Here is a 21,493-nt window from a genome sequence, read left to right on the forward strand (position 1 = left end):
GAGAGAGAGAGAGAGGGAGAGAGAGAGAGAGGGAGAGAGAGAGGGAGAGAGAGAGAGGGAGAGAGAGAGAGAGAGAGAAAGGGGGAGCAGAGAGACATAAAAAGGAGGAAGGTAGTGAGAGAGAGAGGGAGGAAAAAGTACTTTTCTTTACTTTCCGTGTCCAGAAAAAGTGAGAAAGAGAGAGCGAGGGAGGGAGAGAAAGGAATAGAATAGAATACCTTGTTTATCCTGCTCGAATGAGACTAAAAAGTCTCTTTACTCCAGCAGTCTAAACAAGGGGAAGAGATGGGAGGTAGGGGAAAGAGAGGGAGGAAGGGGGAGCTATCTACTCCATTTTTCGACCACCTAAGTATACTTCACGTTTAGGGGAGCACTCTGTCACATGTCCTTAAGAGGACAAGGTGATTTGAATAGGACAGCTAAGTAGGTACTTGATGATGGGAGGACGGAGGGAGGAGAAGGAAGCTACATATAAGTACCTACTTACCTATGTACATATTATCTAAATGCCATTTTAGGGGAAAAAGGGGGTCAATCCCTACACTTTCCCCCCGTTTTCAATCAAGGTAAAAAGATCCCAGCCTTCCTACTAATTCAAACAACATGAGAAGGAAGAAAAGGGGAAGAGGGAGAAAGGGGAAGAGGGAGAAAGAAGAAGAGGGGTGGGAGTTGAGAGGTAGAGGGGAAGGAAATGGGCGGAATGAGAGAGGGGAAAGAGTGAAAGGATAGGAGAGGAGGAAGGGGGAGAGAAGAAAGACTACAGAAAGGGAGAAAAGGAAGGAGACCAAGAAAGGAGATAGGCGAGAGATGGGGAAAGAGAGAGACGGAAGGGAAGAAAGGATGAAGTGAAAAGAGAAGGGAAAAAGGGGATGATGGGAGAAAGAGAAAGAAATCGAGGGATAGCTCGAGAGGGAAGGAGAAATGGAAGAGAAGGAGAAAAGAGGGAAGAATAGGAGAGGATGAAGGGAGGAAAAAAAGGGGAGAGAGAAAGGAAAGGATGGAGTAGGGGGAGGAAGAAAAAGGAGAGAGAGGAGGCCAGAAAAAAATGAGGGAAAAAATAGGACGATACCTAATGAGGATGTGAATAAATTATGAGACAAGTAATATGAAGGAATAAAACAAAGAAGAAGAAGAGGAAGAGAAGAAGAGGAGGAGAAGAATGAAGGAAGCAGAAGGATAAAAAACTGAGGCCTAGGTCTACAGTCTAATGTTGACTTTGTACTGGTAGCCAGGTACATGCTAAAGAATAAATGAGGGAAAAAATGGAGTGAAAAGGGACATAAAATAGAGGGGGGGAATAGAAAGTAAGAAGGGGGAAAAGAGGGAACACTCTAGCTTTTCGTAGTTTTTGATCTGGAAACACAGGCAAACAGTCCGATAACATTACTTTCTTCATTATAGGATAGGGTATTGAAAGGAACAGTAAAATGAAGAGCCAGCCTAGTTAGCTTGGTTGGTAGCGCGTCTGCCTTGTAAGCGCTAGGCCGCGGGTTCGATTCGCGCCCGGGGCGATTTTTATCCTAAACAGATAGGGTTCGTTCTCGGAACGGCTGGCTTTTTCCCATCCTGTCTTCCTACTCTCAACGATTTCGGGCGATAAGACCTTAGCTGCCCTTAGCAGTTAGAGTTCCCTCTGTCGAACCTCTTTTAAAAAAAAGTAGAATCAAGGAAATGAAACCTCCGTGGCCAAGTGGATATCACACTAGGTTTGTTCGCCGGAGGTTTCGGGTTCGATTCCCGGCGTGGACGCTTTTTTTCTCGTCTGTGCTTGAAGTTCCCCCCCCCCCCCGGGGGGGGTTTGGTTTTTAGGAATAAGAATAAGAAGAAGAGAAAGAAAAGAAGAAGGAGGAGGAGGAGAAAAAGAAGGAAGAAAAGTGAAAAAATCGAAGAAAAATCAGAAGAGGAAAACGAAAAGAAGGGAAAAGAAGGAGGAGAAGAAGAAGAAGAAAAAGTAAGAAAAGTGAAAAAAATCACGTCAGTTTTTTTTTCCACTGTTCATTACATCACAAAGTACGTACGTAGGAAACATTTAATTATTATGTTTGTTGTATTTGTGTGTTTAATATGGTGGGTACTTGTATACTTCCGTATTTTGAACATTACATACTTGTGTGTGCAGGGCCGTATCCAGGATTCTGTCGAGAAAAATGAAGCTCGAAGGTAGGAGAGGGAATGGCGCCGGGTCCCCTCGACCCCAATTTTTCGTACAGCAAAGGAGAACAATGGAGCTCGAGAAGGGGGGGAGCCCGGGCCCCCTCGCCCCTCCCCTCTAAATACGGGCCTGTGTGAGTGTGTGTTCTGGCAAATAGGTATAGAACGTATACTTACATAGGCCCCCTTGTTTTGAATGTACAAGCAATTCTTCATATTACAAAAAAAAAAAAAATCTATGTAGGTAAAAAAAGGAGGTACATATGTAAGTGCATGAATGATTGGATTCTCATCAGTTTCGAATACTTGGGGCACATTTGAGGAGGAGGAAGAGGAGGAATAGAAGAAGAAGAAGAAGAAGGAGGGAGAGTAAAAGGAGCAAAATAAAGAGGAGGAAAAGGAGGAAGAGATGGAGGATTAGGAAAAGAAAAAGAAGAGAAGAAGAATAAGAGAGGAAAAGGAGCAGAACAAAGAGGAGGAAAAGGAGAAGGAGTAGGAGGAGGAACAAGAATAAGGGAGAGTAAAAGGAGCAGAACAAAGAGGAGGAAAAGGAGAAGGAGTAGGAGGAGGAACAAGAATAAGGGAGAGGAAAAGGAGCAGAACAAAGAGGAGGAAAAGGAGAAGGAGTAGGAGGAGGAACAAGAATAAGGGAGAGTAAAAGGAGCAGAACAAAGAGGAGGAAAAGGAAGAGACAGAGAAAAAGAAGGAAGAGATGGAGGAGCAGGAAAAGAAAAAGGAGGAATGAAGAAAAAAAAGAAGAGGAGGAGAAAGAAGGAGGGAAAGAATGAAGAGAAGGAAAAGGAGGAGGAGCGAAGGAGAAAAAACAGGAGGGAAAAAGAGGAAAAGGAGAACGAAGTAGATATGGGTAGGAGAAAAGAGAAGGAGAGGAAAAGGAGGTACAATGCAAAGAAAGTAAAAATTGCAAATATTTCAACAGGTTACTTTCTGGTGTTCTTGTGTTGACCCAGCACTTACTTAAATGGGAAGTATTGTCTCCCTTATCGCCCATCTGATGAGGGACATACTACGGGATGGACATGTTACCACACAGACCACATGCATCTAATGTAGCCGTTGTTTCATTACTACGAAATAAAAACAGCGGTGAAACTCGACTTTTTTTAAATTGAATGTGTTCTTACCTCTTCGTAGAATTTCAGCTGTGGAACCGGCTCGTCGCAGCAATTTTCACAGAAGTCCTTGAACAGAATGTAAAAAGGAGGAGTGAAGAAGAAAAAAGAAGAGGAGGAGAAAGAGAAGGAGGGAAAGAATGAAGAGAAGGAAAAGGAGGAGGAGCGAAGGAGAAAAAACAGGAGGGAAAAAGAGGAAAAGGAGAACGAAGTAGATATGGGTAGGAGAAAAGAGAAGGAGAGGAAAAGGAGGTACAATGCAAAGAAAGTAAAAATTGCAAATATTTCAACGGGTTACTTTCTGGTGTGCTTGTGTTGACCCAGCACCTAAATGGGAAGATTGTCTTATCGACAATCGAAATAAAAACAGCGGTGAAACTCGACTTTTTTTTAATTGAATGTGTTCTTACCTCTTCGTAGAATTTCAGCTGTGGAACCGGCTCGTCGCAGCAATTTTCACAGAAGTCCTTGAACAGAATGTAGCCGATGACCTGGTTAAATATCTTGTCAAAGTTCACTTCATTTTTCTTCTCCAAATATTTGTGCATAACACTGCGCACACTGAAACAAAATAATAAACAGGGAATGTTTCATTAATGATTGTCACAAATGTCGTTCCCTGCTTAATGCACTACGCTAAATTTTATGACCTGACTTGGACTGGAATCACCAACCTCCAGATCCGAAGTCCACCGCGCTAACCACAACACCACTGCTACACACTCAAATGTACCTTCAATAAAGCCAACCACACACAACCAATCTAGCCTCATTCAAATTACATTTTTCCTTTCTCCCTCGTAAAGACTAAAAAGTTTGTTGCACATTCAAATGTGACTGGTTGATCTTTCCCAAACATAAACATACTTACTAACTTAGGTATTTAGATTCTTAAGTACCTAATCTTACATGAACACCACTGCCACACACTCAAATGGACCTTCAATAAAGCTAACCACACACAACCAATCTAGCCTCATTCAAATTACATTTTCCTTTCTCCCTTGAAAAGACTAAAAAGTTTGTTGCGCATTCAAATGTGACTGGTTGATCTTTCCCAAACATAAACATACTTACTAACTTAGGTATTTAGATTCTTAAGTACCTAATCTTACATGAAAATCTATTGCTGTACCTACATATAAGTACCCATGTACATATTATCTAAATGCCATTTTTGGGGAAAAAGGGGGTCAATCCCTACACTTTCCCCCCGTTTTCAATCAAGGTAAAAAGATCCCAGCCTTCCTACTAATTCAAACAACATCTCATTCAAACCTCCTGTTCAAACAGTTTCAGCAACAATTGACGCACCTGTACGCTCATTACCTAAAGCAAACAATGTTATTACCGTCATCTGAGGTGACTTTGCACCTGCCCGGGTGACTTTGCACCAAATCAGTAAAATGTTTTGAATGCTGACTGAATGCTTCTGGTACCCATCATCATCGTTGTTTGATTGCATGGTTGGCTATAATAAGAGCGCTTGTTACGAGGATATTAGCAGCTGTTCCGTTAATTACAAGTCTAGGTGGACAATTAATGAGGACGCTAAAAGTCAATGTTACTTACTGATTTTTTTTTTTTTCAACTATTTTTAGGATTATTAGGGCACTGTTGCTTTAGTTCCACGGTTCCTTGCTCAATCCCCTTTAGGGGTGAGCTATTCATTTCTATGATTTTTTTTTTTTTACATTTAACAAGCTATTTAATGACTTGATTTTCAGCTCAACTTTGTTTTTTTTTTTTTTTTTTTTTTTTTTAAGGGGTGTTTTGAACAATTCTAATAGGTACCTCTGCCTCTCATGCATAGCTGTAGTACAAGCGTTTGCATTTCTGATCAACCTAAGTATTAATTAGATAGGCAACATTTCTTCTTTCTTATCCAGGTAAAGAGCCCCCAATATTGTAGGTACAGTAATAAAAAAATTGCTTGGAAAAAAAGGCATAAAAGCTTGTTCCTGCTTTAGGCCCTTTGTAGTAAAAAGAGCTCCCTTTTGGACCCTTTCACATGAAAAATTTGATTCTTTTCTATCTGACCAGGAATTGTATAGGTAGTGCATCACTTTGTAAAGGACTGCCTGTGCATTTCACATGCTAGGACAGTGACAGACTCATCAAAATCAATCAAGTCAAAGTTGAAAAAAAAAAAAAAAAAAAAAAAAAAACACAACCGCTCTTCCGATCTAAAAAAAAAGGCATAAAAGCTTGTTCCTGCTTTAGGCCCTTTGTAGTAAAAGAGCTCCCTTTTGGACCCTTTCACATGAAAAATTTGAATCTTTTCTATCTGACCAGGAATTGTATAGGTAGTGCATCACTTTGTAAAGGACTGCCTGTGCATTTCACATGCTAGGACAGTGACAGACTCATCAAAATCAATCAAGTCAAAGTTTAAAAAAAAAAAAAAAAAAAAAAAAAAAAAAAATCAGGTAGGTACTTCAGGTAAATAAAATAATATAATGTTGGGTTCAAATAATAAAAATGTTCAATGTAAATATATTTATTGTTTGATTAGTTCTGTTTATGCACTTGTTTGCTGACATTGGGATTTATTATTTTATTTAATCAGTAGACACCACCTACCTACCTAATGCTGATTTGTTCAAATGGCAAATGTTATTTCTGAACAAATGCAGATTTTTTTTTGACATGCAAGTGGCAGTCATTATTGAACAAAGTAGGTACTAAGGGCCTGGACCACAATCTTTTTGAGTTTAAATTTAATTAACCGCACCCGCCTTAGTGGGCTAAAAAAACCAGCAGCACACAAATGCCCAGATGGTCACCCATCCCAATACAAACCACAAACAATGTTGGTTGACTTCAGTGAGCCATATGAAACTGGTGCAATCAATGTTGTGCTAGCACCACAAGGTTCAAGAAAAACAGAAGAATAGAGATTAGGTCATCAAGGTATTGTGCTCTTGCTCTGATCATCTGGAGGTCCTGGGTTAACTTCAGTGAGCCATTTGAAACTGGTGCAATCAATGTTGTGCTATCACCACAAGGTTCAAGAAAAACAGAAGAATAGAGATTAGGTCATCAAGGTATTGTGCTCTTGCTCTGATCATCTGGAGGTCCTGGGTTCAAACCCCTGCCAGGGCAGAAGTTATCTACCAATTCAAATATGAATTCATCATTTGAAAAAAAATAATAATAATAATAATAATAATAATAATGCTAATTGTTCAGAAGCCACAACAATGAAAAATGAAGTTCCTTTCAGTATAATATGTTTAAACCTAACACAAATAACACTGATCACTAATCATTGAGAAAGCCTTTTTTGGTGTTTTTCCTAACCCTATAATAAAAATAATAATAATAATAATAATAATAATGCTAATTGTTCAGAAGCCACAACAATGAAAAATGAAGTTCCTTTTAGTATAATATGTTTAAACCTAACACAAATAACACTGATCACTAATCATTGAGAAAGCCTTTTTTGGTGTTTTTCCTAACCCTATAATAACACTGGTCATTGCTCATTTATGAAAGCTACTTTTTGTAGCAATTTTTCATTGTCCTGGATTCTGAACTAGTACCAAAATAAGACTTTACAACAGGAGGAAAAAAATAAGGTAAAATTGAGGGACCACTCAAAAAAGAGATGAACCCAATGGTCACTGCTCATTTATGAAAGCTCCTTTTTGTAGCAATTTTTCATTGTCCTGGCTTCTGAACTAGTACCAAAATAAGACTTTACAACAGGAGGAAAAAAATAAGGTAAAATTGAGGGACCACTCAAAAAAGAGATGAACCCAGTTAGAGAGTCAAGGCTAGCATGGGGTGAGAGATCAAAGGCTGGGGACCCAGCAGAAAGTTTATCTCAAAACTGGGTACTCGGAAAATCTTACCTGGGATCGGGGAGTACAATTTTCTTGCTTGCTCTTGCAGCCGGAGTGCATTTGCTTTTCTCCATAGCCATCAAGTAGCTCACATCAGCTAATACTGCTTCCAGATCTGCCATGATTGTGAATAACTAGCAAAAACCCTCTATACAATAACACACAACAAATAAGCTAGGAATTTACAAAAACACTTTTCACTTGCACATAGCAAACAAATTACAATTTGAACATAAATGAGCTCGGAAAAACACGGTAGATTCTACATGGTTGAAAACTAAGCGCGTAGGTAAATTTCCCATGTAATTTTCTTGTAAATCGAACACAAAATTCACTACCATTTTATGTTGTAATTTTTTTTACAACTTTAATTTCTACTTCTGTTAGTGCTAGGTATTTCGATTACACAGTATCTCAGAGTTGGATGGTTGAAAAATTAAATACAACTTTAATTTCTACTTCTGTTAGTGCTAGGTATTTCGATTACACAGTATCTCAGAGTTGGATGGTTGAAAAATTAAAAAGCACTGGGTCAGCATTGTGTTTACAAAGTAATTTAGTTTAGACAAACACCTGAGAAAGGAACGTTTTGGGCATTAAGGTTTGCAATAAATTACGAAGGAATGAAGGAAACCCTTTCGATTTTCTTTTTAGCTCGGAAAAAATTTAGCCTAGGCAATTTTACAACAAAATTTCTCCAATCTCCAATCGCGAGTTATCACTAGGTACCCTGTGATAGCAGCTGACTATCAAATGAGGAACTGCGCATGCGTCCAACACTTGTATTGATTAGAACAGTGTAGCCAACATAAGGAAGTGTGCAAGAGAAATGTTACTAGGTAAAAAATAAAAATGTTACTAAACTATTATCTAGGACAGCGGTTCCCAACCGGGGGTACGCAAAAAAAAAAAAAATCGAGTAATGGCGGACAAAAAATAACAAAAGCAAATTTTGAATTTTGACGGCTTATCTTTGCAGAATAGTCCAAAAAGGTACTGAATTTTTACTTCGAGGATTGATTTCGAACAGACTTTTGGGGAAAAAAACCTACCTACCTAGAAGGTTTCTCCGTACCTCCTACAACCTACATATATCGATAGGTGTATGTAGGTAATCAACAGAAACCTTAAAAAATCAAGAGGGTAGTAGAAACCTACGTCTAACTTTGTTCGTACGTAGGTAGGAAAAAAAAACTAATTTTCCGAGAACGGTAGAGGTAAGTAGGAAATGTGAACCACTCGAGAATTTTGTTTAGAATAAATAGTTCGCCCGACAGCGGTTCCCAACCGGGGGTACGCAAAAAAAAAAAAAATCGAGTAATGGCGGACAAAAAATAACAAAAGCAAATTTTGAATTTTGACGGCTTATCTTTGCAGAATAGTCCAAAAAGGTACTGAATTTTTACTTCGAGGATTGATTTCGAACAGACTTTTGGGGAAAAAAACCTACCTACCTAGAAGGTTTCTCTGTACCTCCTATTAAACCTACTTATATCGATAGGTGTAGGTAGGTAATCAACAGAAACCTTAAAAAAATCAAGAGGGTAGTAGGTACCTACGTACGTCTAACTTTGTTCGTACGTAGGTAGAAAAAAAAACTAATTTTCCGAGAACGGTAGAGGTAAGTAGGAAATGTGAACCACTCGAGAATTTTGTTTAGAATAAATAGTTCGCCCCCGGGCGTGAATTGAACCCGCAATCTAAGCGCTTGGAAACCGACACGCTATCCTTTTAGTTTTGTAGGTAGGTAGGTATTCTATTTGACGTAGGTCCGTAGGTATTTCGATGGATTTTTTTTTTTCTTTTTTTTTCAAGAGGTTAGATAGGGGGGGATTGTAACTGCTAAGGTCTTATCGTCCCGAAATCGAAGAGAGAGGAAAGACAGGATAGGAAAAGGCCAGCCATTCCGACAACGAACATTATCCGTGTAGGATAAAATCCGCTGCGGGCGGGAATCGAATCCGCGGGCACAAATAAATGAACACAAAACACATCTTTGCTCTTTTAGTTTTAATGTTATAATTTGTGACTAACAGAATAAAATATTTTGTTTACAGTGAATTAATATAGAGTATGGGAGATGTGAAACTCGGGTAAATTGACCTCTAATAGTGGGTGTCATACTGGCGGCCTAGCAAAGCCGAGACCCGAGTTCGATTCCGGGCGGGGTCGAAAAAATTAAACATTGTCGTAGCATGTCCATGCCGTAGAGTAGGTCCCTCATCGTATCACCCATCTGATGAGGGACATACAACGGGATGGGTATGCTACGACACAGACCATAAAAACGGCGGTGAACACAATCTTTTTTTTTTAATCCTGGATCTATAATTTGTCAATTTTTTCTTTCTTCTTTAATGATTCTAATGAGGGAGCTCTTTCACCCAACCGCAGAAACACAGTGGAGAAGAAGGGATTATGTTTTAGTTGATATAATAACTGATGTGAGCTGAGAATGTGTGTACTTCAAGAGCACCCTCAGGTCGTGGTTATGTACCGGGTTGGGTTAGGCAAAGTTGGTAAAATACCCTTACTTTCAAGTTACCACTCCCATTCCACACTGTAGAAACAATATCCTGTCTCAACTAGTCCAAAATCAATCCAACCCGGTACATAACCATGTCCTCAAATTGGAAATTACAATGAATGATTTGGATAGGTTAATACCGAGGGTACCTACCTATTTATAGATGAGAAAAAAAAAATATCAACTGATACCATTTCATAAATCCCATACACTTGATTACTAAACATTTACTAAATAAAACAAACATAAAATATTGTTATTACCGTAGTAAGTATTCTAAAATTATGTCTAAGGGCTAAAAGCTAAATTTATGTACAGATGAAGAAAAACTAAAAAAGAAGTATATAAAATAGAGTTGAGAGTGTTATATAATTGAACCACATTCCGAGTTCAAAACTTGGTTTGAGGTTGTGTTTATGTACCGGGTTGGGTTAGGCATGGTTGGTAAACTAACCTTGTTTTTAAGTTACCACTCCCATGCCAAACTGTAGAAACAATATCCTGTCTCAACTAGTCTAAGCTCAACCCAACCCGGTACATAACCACAACTTAAGTTACCTACACCAACTTCTGATTGGTTAAATTTTAAAAAGAATTAGATTGCCTGACCCAATTGGTTTAAAACTCAGCTGCTCAGATTGTGGTCCTGGCTGTAAGATAAGACTTTAATAAAGTTAATATTAAAGAGTTCAATACCATATTAAATCATTGAATTGAACTAAAAGGTAAATCAAAACGAGTGATTGCTGGTAAGGATGAGACAATTTTAGTAGGTCGTAGATGGATGAATGCAAAAAACTATGTAGATGTCGTACCGATCTAAATTTTTCATTTTTTTTTGCTCTTGGTTGAATTTTAGCTCCGTTTTCGATGGAACCAGACGAAGATGGAGTGTACCAGTTGAAGGGATCAGACAATGTGAAGGGAGGGCTCATCATCAAGAAGAAGGCAGCTCCAGGAACTAGTGTAGAGTTCAAAGTTCCCAAGGTATCTCTACTTGGATTGGATAAGCTTGCTGGTAAGTTTGTTATTAACTCTATAAAAAAAAAGGCTCCTACAATACCCCAAAGGGCCAATCGGACGCGAAATCCAAAGAGCCTTGTGTTAAATAAGTTTGTCAAAATTTGTTGAAATTGGACCAACTATTGAACAGTTTTGCTTAAAAAAAGGGACACAGAAAAAACACCCACTAGAGCTTAAATTGTAAAAAAAAAAAAAAAAAAACAAATTTCCTTGAATCATGAACATCTTCACCAAATGTGTAGTGTGTACTTGCATTGAAACATGGAAACTCACTCAGAGTGAAAAAAGAAAGAAAGAAAGGAGAAAGCCTCCAAGCCAAAGACACCCAAGTAGGTCCTTTGATATTTTATGATAAAACTGCCATTTAATTTACTGTATGAATTTAATACTTATTTCAGCTGAGAAAAGGAAAGAAAGGGAACAGAGTATAGAAAATGAAGCCAAGAAATCCAAAACAACATCGTACAAAGACAATGAAGATGGTGAAGAGGTGGAGCCACAAAGTCCACGATGTGTGTCCAAGGATAAGTCCAAAAGGTAAAAACTGATTTTTGGACTTTTTTGTGTGTGGAGAGCAACCATTCCAAATCCTACATACCTATCATATTAAAATTAGTCATCAGGAATAATGATAAAAAAAAAAACTTGTGAAAGTTTTGGTGAAAAAAAAAAAAAAAAATCGGAAGAGCGCCGTCAGGAAAAGATAGTAAAAAAAAAAACAAACAAACAAAGGAACTTTTCAGTCCTCTTTGGGCAGGACCAACAAGGTATACCTCCCCAATTTAATTCTATTCTTGTTTAGACTGCAGGAGTAAAGGGACTTTTCAGTCTCATTTGGGTAGTATAAACAGGGTATATTCTATTCTCTTCAACCAACAACCTACCTGAAGATGGTGATGAACTGAGCTTGTTTTTTTCTCCCGTGCTCATTTTGGAGAACATTGTCAATGTGTCGGGGAAGTTGGGAGGTGTAGCGGGAGTATTACATGGTGTGACCTGAAAAATAGTTAGAAATAACTGTCATACAGGGTCTTGGCCAACAAAAAAGAGGATCAGTCAAAGAAAATATTTGTATTGTTCAAACATGTAATAAACGACATACAATTTGCTTTGTAATAAAACAAAGAACATATTTTTTTTATTTATTTATTTATTATTTTTTTTTTCAAAGTTTCCTTGAAAAAGCCTACAAAGGAGGCAAAACTTGAGTCAGATGAAAAACAATCAAGTATCCATATGACGGTAAGCAAATATTCCAAGATGAAGGTCATACTTACTTGACCAAAAGGATTTGGGGGGCAAGGTAATGCAGCCTCTTGAAAGAATATACTCAATGCAGTCTGAAACAAGAACAACAAATCAATTTAGAAAAGTATTAAATTTAGCATTGTAATTTGACACAAGACTAAACTAACAGCTCCATGTTAGTTCTCAAGGCTCTCTGCTTGTGCAATAGCCAAGATTCATGTCAGCTTAAAGTTTTATAGGTACCTCAGGAGTTAGTCTGTCTGTTCAACAGATAACTTTTAAGCATTACAGAATAATTCTCAAATGTTGACTGAATTTGCTATAAATGTTTAAAACAAAGGAAGTTTGATGTTTGGTCTTCAACTCCATTGAACAAAGGTTGTTAGGGCCTTGTAGGGACATCTTTTATTGTGTGAATTTTACAGTTCTTCTAGCTACTATAAATGGGGTTTGTTCGTATCTCTATATTTTGTAAAATTTTCCTCAGGGAATGAACAAGCTTATGATTCATCAGGTCTTTTTCTTTCTAGAGAAAAGGTACTTACTTCAAACTGCCATTGTGCTGCTTGCAGAATTTGTTTCGCTTGATACAAACACCTGAGAAAGGAACGTTTTGGGCATTAGGTTTGCAATAAATTACGAAGGAAATCCTTTCGATTTTCTTTTTAGCTCGGAAAAAATTTAGCCTAGGCAATTTTAGAACAAAATTTCTCCAATCTCCAATCGCGAGTTATCACTACCCTGTGATAGCAGCTGACTATCAAATGAGGAACTGCGCATGCGTCCAACACTTGTATTGATTAGAACAGTGTAGCCAACATAAGGAAGTGTGCAAGAGAAATGTTACTAGGTAAAAAATAAAAATGTTACTAAACTATTATCTAGAACAGCGGTTCCCAACCGGGGGTACCTACGCAAAAAAAAAAAAATCGAGTATTGGCGGACAAAAAATAACAAAAGCAAATTTTGAATTTTGACGGCTTATCTTTGCAGAATAGTCCAAAAAGGTACTGAATTTTTACTTCGAAACGTCCTTGACCTAAAAACCTCGTCCATACTTTTACGACAAAAAAATCTTTGGGGGATGGAAATGGTTATAGGGAAATCATGGGGAAGCAAGATAAAATGTAGGAAGATAAAATATGTTTGTTCAAAATTTTACCCAATTTTGGTTCCAGCAGGCAAAAATTTTCTTGTATGAAACATCCAAAAATTTTCATAAAAAAAGCATCGTGTGCAACGAGGCTTAAAAATGGCGGGAAACAAAAGGCTGTGCTCGAACATTTATTTTAATGGAAGCCAGGGAGGGAAAATTTGAATTTGTAAACATTGGAAGTTGAGCTCTCAAGTGGATGTTTTGGTGGAGATGATAGATTTTCCGATCCATCGTCTTAGACATTCCCATCATCCCCCGGTCTATCTCAATAATATTGAAATAAAATATAAAGAGTCACATAAATGGTTAGGTTTAATTGTTGACTCCAAACTGAACTGGATACCTCAGATCAACTATCTTAATAACAAACTTAAATTGTCCTCAAACATTGAATTTTTGATTTGATTTTTTAAAGCTTTTTGCACACCTAAGAGGTAGTAAAGTGAACTTGGGGTCTTCTTGAATTATGTAACTCCTTCAAATAGACATAATAACCTGCCTCGGTGGTGTAGTGGTCAAGACGCTCGCCTGGTAAACAGGAGGGCGATCACAGCCGAGGTATGGAATTTTATCCTAAACATAATTTGAGAATTTGATCACAGAATAGTACTAAGCCCACTGCTGGAGTAAAGGGACTTTTCAGTCCTATGCGAGCGGTATAAATAAGCACCATTATTATTCATATTATCATTTCCATATCATCCCACCTCCACAGAGGGTCTCAAATGGACGGACGAGGCGGACGTGTTAGCGTGGAAATTTTCTGAACCTTTGTACAATTAAAAAATATCCTTTCACGTCCCATTTCCAGACAGTGAGAGAAGACATATCAAGTCAGAACGAAAATCAGAACGGGAACTGGATACCCCCTCTATACGATTCAAAGACGAACCTATGACACCTGACTTTAGAATTAAAGGAACACCCTCCAGGTATTTTTTATTATTATTTTCCCTCTCTTAAATCTAGTAGTCTGAAGATCTTATGAACTATAAAAGGGACAAGAGGACCCTATGGTGCTCCTTCCATAAACTGAAGTGATTCCTCAGGTTTTTTTTTTTTTTTGAAATCTTCTAAAAGTTTCAACATTTTCTAATTAAAAATTTAAAAAGACAATTGAGATTCGACATACAACTGGTGGTAATATTTGGTGAGCTTTCGAGAATACTCAGATTCTCATCATCAGACCAAAATTTTTCCCTCGCTCCTCGGCGTGGGATTTTCCCACTCCGCACTCGACTAGATCACATGGCCCCAATGACACTCCTATCATATGAAAATTTCTATTACCTAATTTTTCCCTTAGTCTATTTAATTTTCTCTCTTTATTCCCACTTTCTTTTTTCCCTCAGAACCAATTGGGATGACGAAGACGAATTTTTCCCTCGCTCCTCGGCGTGGGATTTTCCCACTCCACACTCAACTAGATCTCACGGCCCCAATGACACTCCACACTCTTATCGCACCAGACCTGATGATACTCCCCGTCCTACTCCCGCGCATAAGTATAACAAGTGGAACAAGGACAGGAAGATGACTGGCGCTACGCCACCTAAATATTTACCTAATACTAAATAATTACCTACCTACCTACCTAAAAAAATCTAATGTAATTTAAAGGAAAGATCTAGAGTAGAATATACCGTGTTCATCCTGCTGAAAAGTCCCTTTCCCCCGACAGGGCAAGTTAAAGTATATTCAGGTCGTGATTATTCTCAGAGCTATCCCTATCTACTTTGTTTCCTCAGCTGTTGAACGTGATTCGAGAGAACAGCATCGTGATCATAGTGGGGGAGACGGGGAGCGGGAAAACCACACAGCTTACTCAATATCTGCACGAGGATGGATACTCCCGCTACGGTATGATAGGGTGAGTAATAAATTAACCAATAAGGAGAAAGCAAAGAGGAGACGTAGGCATATATATATATATAATAGTAGATCTGTCATATGACAGGTTTCAGCAGAACCTTCTCCAGCTTTCTCGATCTTGGGCATCATTCTTCATATCAAATCAAAAATCCAATCATTAATTATCTGCGGAAAGGCATAGCCTTCTACGCTTTTGTGGATATCACAGCATTCTAAGTGCCTCCTTTACTATTTTTCTCATTAATCATCAATCTTTTTACATTATTGATGCCGCCACTGGTTGCTACTTGATTAAAATCGCTACTCATTTGTCTTCATGAGGCTGAGTGCACCCCGAACTACAAGTACAGACCCGAAAAACACTGACCCTGTCGGGGATCGAACCTGGACCTCCGGTGTGTGAGATATCCACTCGGTCACTGAGGTTGTTAAGAAAAATTATTATTGAAACCGGAAGAAATCTAACAAATCTCATCCCGCGGCGCTTACAAGGCACAAATAAATGAACACAAAACACATCTTTGCTCTTTTTGTTTTAATGTTATAATTTGTGACTAACAGAATAAAATATTTTGTTTACAGTGAATTAATATAGAGTATGGGAGATGTGAAACTCGGGTAAAATGACCTCTAATAGTGGGTGTCATACTGGCCTAGCAAAGCTGAGACCCGAGTTCGATGCGGGGTCGAAAAAATTAAACATTGTCGTAGCATGCCCATCCCGTAGAGTAGGTCCCTCATCGTATCACCCATCTGATGAGGGACATACAACGGGATGGGTATGCTACGACACAGACCATAAAAAAAACGGCGGTGAACACAATCTTTTTTTAAAAAAAAAATCCTGGATCTGTAATTTGTCAATTTTTTCTTTCTTTTTTAATGATTCTAATGAGGGAGCTCTTTCACCCAACCCCAGAAACACAGTGGAGAAGAAGGGATTATGTTTTAGTTGATAATAACTGATGTGGGCTGAGAATGTGTGTACTTCAAGAGCACCCTCAGATCGTGGTTATGTACCGGGTTGGGTTAGGCAAAGCTGGTAAACTACCCTTACTTTCAAGTTACCACTCCCATTCCAAACTGTAGAAACAATATCCTGTCTCAACTAGTCCAAAATCAACCCAACCCGGTACATAACCATGTCCTCAAATTGGAAATTACAATGAATGATTTGGATAGGTTAATACCGAGGGTACCTACCTATTTATAGATGAGAAAAAAAAAATATCAACTGATACCATTTCATAAATCCCATACACTTGATTACTAAACATTTACTAAATAAAACAAACATAAAATATTGTTATTACCGTAGTAACGTAGTAAGTATTCTAAAATTATGTCTAAAGGCTAAAAGCTAAATTTATGTACAGATGAAGAAAAACTAAAAAAAGAAGTATATAAATAGAGTGGAGAGTGTTATTTAATTGAACCACATTCTGAGTTCAAAACTTGGTTTGAGGTTGTGTTTATGTACCGGGTTGGGTTAGGCAAGGTTGGTAAACTAACCTTGTTTTTAAGTTACCACTCCCATGCCAAACTGTAGAAACAATATCCTGTCTCTACTAGTCCGAGCTCAACCCAACCCGGTACATAACCACAACCTAAGTTACACCAACTTCTGATTGGTTAAATTTTAAAAAGAATCAGATTGCCTGACCCAATTGGTTTAAAACTCAGGTGCTCAGATTGTGGTCCTGGCTGTAAGATAAGACTTTAATAAAGTTAATATTAAAGAGTTCAATATCATATTAAATCATTGAATTGAACTAAAAGGAAAATCAAAACGAGTGATTGCTGGTAAGGATGAGACAATTTTAGTAGGTCGTAGATGGATGAATGCAAAAAACTATGTAGATGTCGTACTACATATAGACATACACATAAAAGGAGACATATTGAGAAGAAAATACTAAACTTGAGAAAAGAACAGGTAGGTAGACAGCACCTACTTACATTGAAGTACCTACTGATCAAGAAATGTGCTGAGATTTCAAGAAAACATGGAAATAATAAATAAAAGGAACCAATGAAAGAGTGCTTTCTAATTTCCCACAATTTCTTCTCATAGGTAGAACAGCAGAAAAAGGTTTGAGTAACCTTCATTCTTAAAACCTAAATAGAAAGAGGTTTATACAAAAATATGATAACTTGGTACTGAAATTGTCACAAAGGATTTGATGACTACAATTACATCTATCTGAAAAAGGTTTGAGTAACCTTCATTCTTAAAATCTAAATAGAAAGAGGTTTATACAAAAATATGATAACTTGGTACTGAAATTGTCACAAAGGATTTGATGACTACAATTACATCTATCTGTTCAGGTCTCGCACAACTGACTGTCCTATACTGGTGGCATTGTCTTGTTGAAAGAAGTCGGACTCGCTGTGCTGGGATTGAGATGACTGGGTCAGGTAGTTCTGAGGCTGTTGATGTTGCTGCTTGGGAGATGTTGAGTAGAGGCCTACAAGGAAAGAAAAGTAAAATTTTTTCAGAGGAAATTGGTAAACTTTAGAGGACATTTGTACTTGTTGAACACTAGGTACTTATGACAGATAGTCACCTCTTAAAAAAAAAAAAATCCACCCCTCTTGAACCAAGATCATACCAGAGCATCCAGCAATTCAGGACCTTATGGTGATGACATAAAATTTAGAAGTGAGAGTTCAGGAAAAGATAGTAAAAAAAAAAACAAACAAACAAAGGAACTTTTCAGTCCTCTTTGGGCAGGACCAACAAGGTATACCTCCCCAATTTAATTCTATTCTTGTTTAGACTGCAGGAGTAAAGGGACTTTTCAGTCTCATTTGGGTAGTATAAACAGGGTATATTCTATTCTCTTCAACCAACAACCTACCTGAAGATGGTGATGAACTGAGCTTGTTTTTTTCTCCCGTGCTCATTTTGGAAAACATTGTCAATGTGTCGGGGAAGTTGGGAGGTGTAGCGGGTGTATTACATGGTGTGACCTGAAAAATAGTTAGAAATAACTGTCATACAGGGTCTTGGCCAACAAAAAAGAGGATCAGTCAAAGAAAATATTTGCATTGTTCAAACATGTAATAAATGACATACAATTTGCTTTGTAATAAAACAAAGAACATATTTATTTATTTATTTATTTAATTATTTTTTCAAAGTTTCCTTGATAAAGCCTACAAAGGAGGCAAAACTCGAGTCAGATGAAAAACAATCAAGTATCCATATGACGGTAAGCAAATATTCCAAGATGAAGGTCATACTTACTTGACCAAAAGGATTTGGGGGGCAAGGTAATGCAGCCTCTTGAAAGAATATACTCAATGCAGTCTGAAACAAGAACAACAAATCAATTTAGAAAAGTATTAAATTTGGCATTGTAATTTGACACAAGACTCAACTAACAGCTCCATGTTAGTTCTCAAGGCTCTCTGCTTGTGCAATAGCCAAGATTCATGTCAGCTTAAAGTTTCATAGGTACCTACCTCAGGAGTTAGTCTGTCTGTTCAACAGATAACTTTTAAGTATTACAGAATAATTCTCAAATGTTGACTGAATTTGGTATAAATGTTTAAAACAAAGGAAGTTTGATGTTTGGTCTTCAACTCCATTGAACAAAGGCTGTTAGGGCCTTGTAGGGACAACTTTTATCGTGTGAATTTTACAGTTCTTCAAGCTACTATAAATGGGGTTTGTTCGTATCTCTATATTTTGTAAAATTTTCCTCAGGGAATGAACAAGCGTATGATTCATCAGGTCTTTTTCTTTCTAGAGAAAAGGTACTTACTTCAAACTGCCATTGTGCTGCTTGCAGAATTTGTTTCGCTTGATCCCTCGCACACCCTGCAGCTACCACGAACTGATTGATCATCACTTGCTCTCTCAGAGTTTCCATTTTCACATGAAAACCACCTGACAATTAATTTAAACCCTGCTTTATACAATTAAATCGGAAATAAACGGATTTAAATTTCAATTTAATCAATTTTTAATCTGCAAATCCTTTGTTTTTGTTATTGAAAAATATTTTTGTTTTGACGTAACAAAAAATGTGTTCCCTACTGATGATAAGATAAAAGAAGTTCGAGCAGAGCCTCGAGAAACGTCCTTGACCTAAAAACCTCGTCCATACTTTTACGACAAGAAATTCTTTGGGAGATGGAAATGGTTATAGGGAAATCATGGGGAAGCAAGATAAAATTTAGGAAGATAAAATATGTTTGTTCAAAATTTCACCCAATTTTGGTTCTAGCAGGTAAAAATTTTCTTGTATGAAACACCCAAAAATTTTCATAAAAAAAGCATCGTGTGCAATAAGGCTTAAAAATGGCGGGAAACAAAAGGCTGTGCTCGAACATTTATTTTAATGGAGGCCAGGGAGGGAAAATTTGAATTCGTAAACATTGGAAGTTGAGCTCTCAAGTGGACGTTTTGGTGAATTTGGTGGAGATGATAGATTTTCCGATCTAAATTTTTCATTTTTTCTGCTCTTGGTTGAATTTTAGCTCCGTTTTCGATGGAACCAGACGAAGATGGAGTGTACCAGTTGAAGGGATCAGACAATGTGAAGGGAGGGCTCATCATCAAGAAGAAGGCAGCTCCAGGAACTAGTGTAGAGTTCAAAGTTCCCAAGGTATCTCTACTTGGATTGGATAAGCTTGCTGGTAAGTTTGTTATTAACTCTATAAAAAAAAGGCTCCTACAATACCCCAAAGGGCCAATCGGACGCGAAATCCAAAGAGCCTTGTGTTAAATAAGTTTGTCAAAATTTGTTAAACATAATTTGAGAATTTGACCACAGAATACTTGTAGCCCACTGCTGGAGTAAAGGGACTTTTCAGTCCCATGCGAGCGGTATAAATAAGTACCATTATTATTCATATTATCATTTCCATATCATCCCACCTCCACAGAGGGTCTCAAATGGACGGACGAGGCGGACGTGTTAGCGTGGGAGGAGGAACAAACTCGCATAGATCGCGAGTGGTACTCCCTAGATGATGGGCTTGATGACGAGGTGAACAACCCGTTCAAGAATATCAGCGAGGAGTATACGAGGAAGCGAGAGGCGCATCTGTTGGAGCGGAAGAAAACGAGGATGAGTGCCCAGCAACGACAGATTAATAAGGTGAGAGAAGTAAGACCGAAAGGAAGTCCGAGAGCGAAAACCCTGCAAAAGAGGGGGGAAAAGCTTGAAAGTAAGAGAGAACCTTGCAAAAAAGAACACTTAAAGAAACAACAGTCTTTGTCCCAAAGATAGAAAACATTAGGAAGTAACCATAAAAAAAAAACGGATTTTTTACTTTGCAATTTTTCCACAAAAATATGAAAACGTAGAAAAATTGTCAAAATTCCAAAAATAAATACCTATACAGATTAGGTAGGTATCAACCTAAAAAATGAAATAAGTGATAATCTGATGATACAAGTGGTTTAGAGAACTTGTTTAGACTGCTGGGGTAAAGTTTTCTAATAAACTAACGTATAGTGTTTTAGGGCTTTATTTTAAGTGGCAGGGTTTCTCTTCCACCCGACCACTAATTTTCCCAATATTTATTTTTATTTATCTAATAAAATACATTAATTATTTAATGTCAATATTTAAGGGTATTTGAGTGAAATTTCGAGTCTATGGCCGCCATACACGTCCTACATGGACGCTACGCCACTGTCCCTATTTGAGTTGTAATAATTTTGCTTTCAAGCAATTTAATGAAGGTCCTCCCCGCACCTCATTTTATTCTAATTTAATTTTGATTATTTTCTAGGACAATGAGTTATGGGAGCGGAACCGAATGTTGACCAGTGGCGTACAATAAACTAACGTATAGTGTTTTAGGGATTTATTTTAAGTGGCAGGGTTTCTCACTTAAGCTCTTCCACCCGACCACTAATTTTCCCTATTTGGGTTGTAATAATTTTGCTTTCAAGCAATTTAATGAAGGTCCTCTCCGCACCTCATTTTATTCTAATTTAATTTTGATTATTTTCTAGGACAATGAGTTATGGGAGCGGAACCGAATGTTGACCAGTGGCGTAGTAATGAGTGTCGATGTGGACGAAGATTTCGAAGAGGAAAACGAGAGCCGTGTCCATCTGCTAGTGCATAATATTGTACCGCCCTTCCTAGATGGTAAGTCCCTCAGTTTAACTCAGTTTCATAACCATTTTTCTACATGGGCTCTGCCCGTTGATTTGTTAAATCTTTAAAATTAAATCTTAAAATCTTTAAATCTTTTGAGGCTATTTGCCCCTACACCTAATCCTCAGAATGGGCTTTTTGTGGAGGTAAGTCCCCATGTTCCGCCATTGCTAGATCATAAGTCCATATATAGAATACAATTCACCTGGTTTATCCTGCTGGAATAGGACCGAAAAGTCCCTTTACCCCCGCAGTTTAATGAGTGTCGATGTGGACGAAGATTTCGAAGAGGAAAACAAGAGCCGTGTCCATCTGCTAGTGCATAATATTGTATCGCAAGGTTCACTATAGTAAACAAGGTTCACCATAGTAACATCATCAAAGATTACGGTGCCAGCCTAGTTAGC

General features: G+C 37.8%; 3 protein-coding genes across 3 annotated transcripts in view; 1 reads left to right on the forward strand and 2 right to left on the reverse strand.

The window, feature by feature from the left end:
- Positions 1 to 1,328: 1,328 nt before the first annotated feature.
- On the reverse strand, positions 1,329 to 7,277 carry LOC103514397 (G protein-coupled receptor kinase 1; the record flags this gene model as incomplete). The annotated part of the gene is given in 3 exon segments (XM_008479273.3): positions 1,329 to 1,353; positions 3,692 to 3,842; positions 7,142 to 7,277. Coding segments are annotated over 3 exon segments (289 nt in total), but the record flags the coding sequence as incomplete, so codon positions are not given.
- Positions 7,278 to 10,481: 3,204 nt separating this feature from the next.
- Positions 10,482 to 21,493, forward strand: part of LOC103514400 (pre-mRNA-splicing factor ATP-dependent RNA helicase PRP16) — a 36,971-nt gene continuing 25,959 nt past the window's right edge. Inside the window, exons 1-6 of the mRNA XM_026827379.1 lie at positions 10,482 to 10,677; positions 11,081 to 11,219; positions 13,902 to 14,018; positions 14,439 to 14,636; positions 19,868 to 20,072; positions 20,939 to 21,077. Coding sequence (XP_026683180.1) covers positions 10,530 to 10,677; positions 11,081 to 11,219; positions 13,902 to 14,018; positions 14,439 to 14,636; positions 19,868 to 20,072; positions 20,939 to 21,077 — 946 coding nt within the window. The 5' untranslated portion in view covers positions 10,482 to 10,529. The remainder of the gene's footprint in view (positions 10,678 to 11,080; positions 11,220 to 13,901; positions 14,019 to 14,438; positions 14,637 to 19,867; positions 20,073 to 20,938; positions 21,078 to 21,493) is intronic.
- Positions 17,232 to 18,951, reverse strand: LOC103514398 (UBA-like domain-containing protein 2). Its single transcript, XM_017446212.2, has 4 exons — positions 18,732 to 18,951; positions 18,212 to 18,274; positions 17,823 to 17,934; positions 17,232 to 17,429 (listed from the first exon to the last, which is right to left on the reverse strand). Exons 1-4 carry the CDS (start codon positions 18,837 to 18,839, stop codon positions 17,278 to 17,280), a joined length of 435 nt encoding a protein of 144 aa, XP_017301701.1. The 5' UTR covers positions 18,840 to 18,951; the 3' UTR covers positions 17,232 to 17,277.

This window comes from Diaphorina citri, unplaced genomic scaffold (genome assembly GCF_000475195.1).
Source record: "Diaphorina citri unplaced genomic scaffold, Diaci psyllid genome assembly version 1.1 scaffold1134, whole genome shotgun sequence".
Classification (NCBI taxonomy): Eukaryota; Metazoa; Arthropoda; class Insecta; order Hemiptera; family Psyllidae; genus Diaphorina; species Diaphorina citri.

Coding starts and splice junctions, on each gene's coding strand:
- LOC103514398 (XM_017446212.2), bottom strand. CDS start 18,839: ATGGAAACTCTGAGAGAGCAAGTGATGATCAATCAGTTCGTGGTAGCT. Junction 17,935..18,211: donor CCCCAAATCCTTTTGGTCAA/GTAAGTATGACC, acceptor ACTATTTTTCAG/GTCACACCATGTAATACACC. Junction 17,430..17,822: donor CAGTTCATCACCATCTTCAG/GTAGGTTGTTGG, acceptor CTTTCCTTGTAG/GCCTCTACTCAACATCTCCC.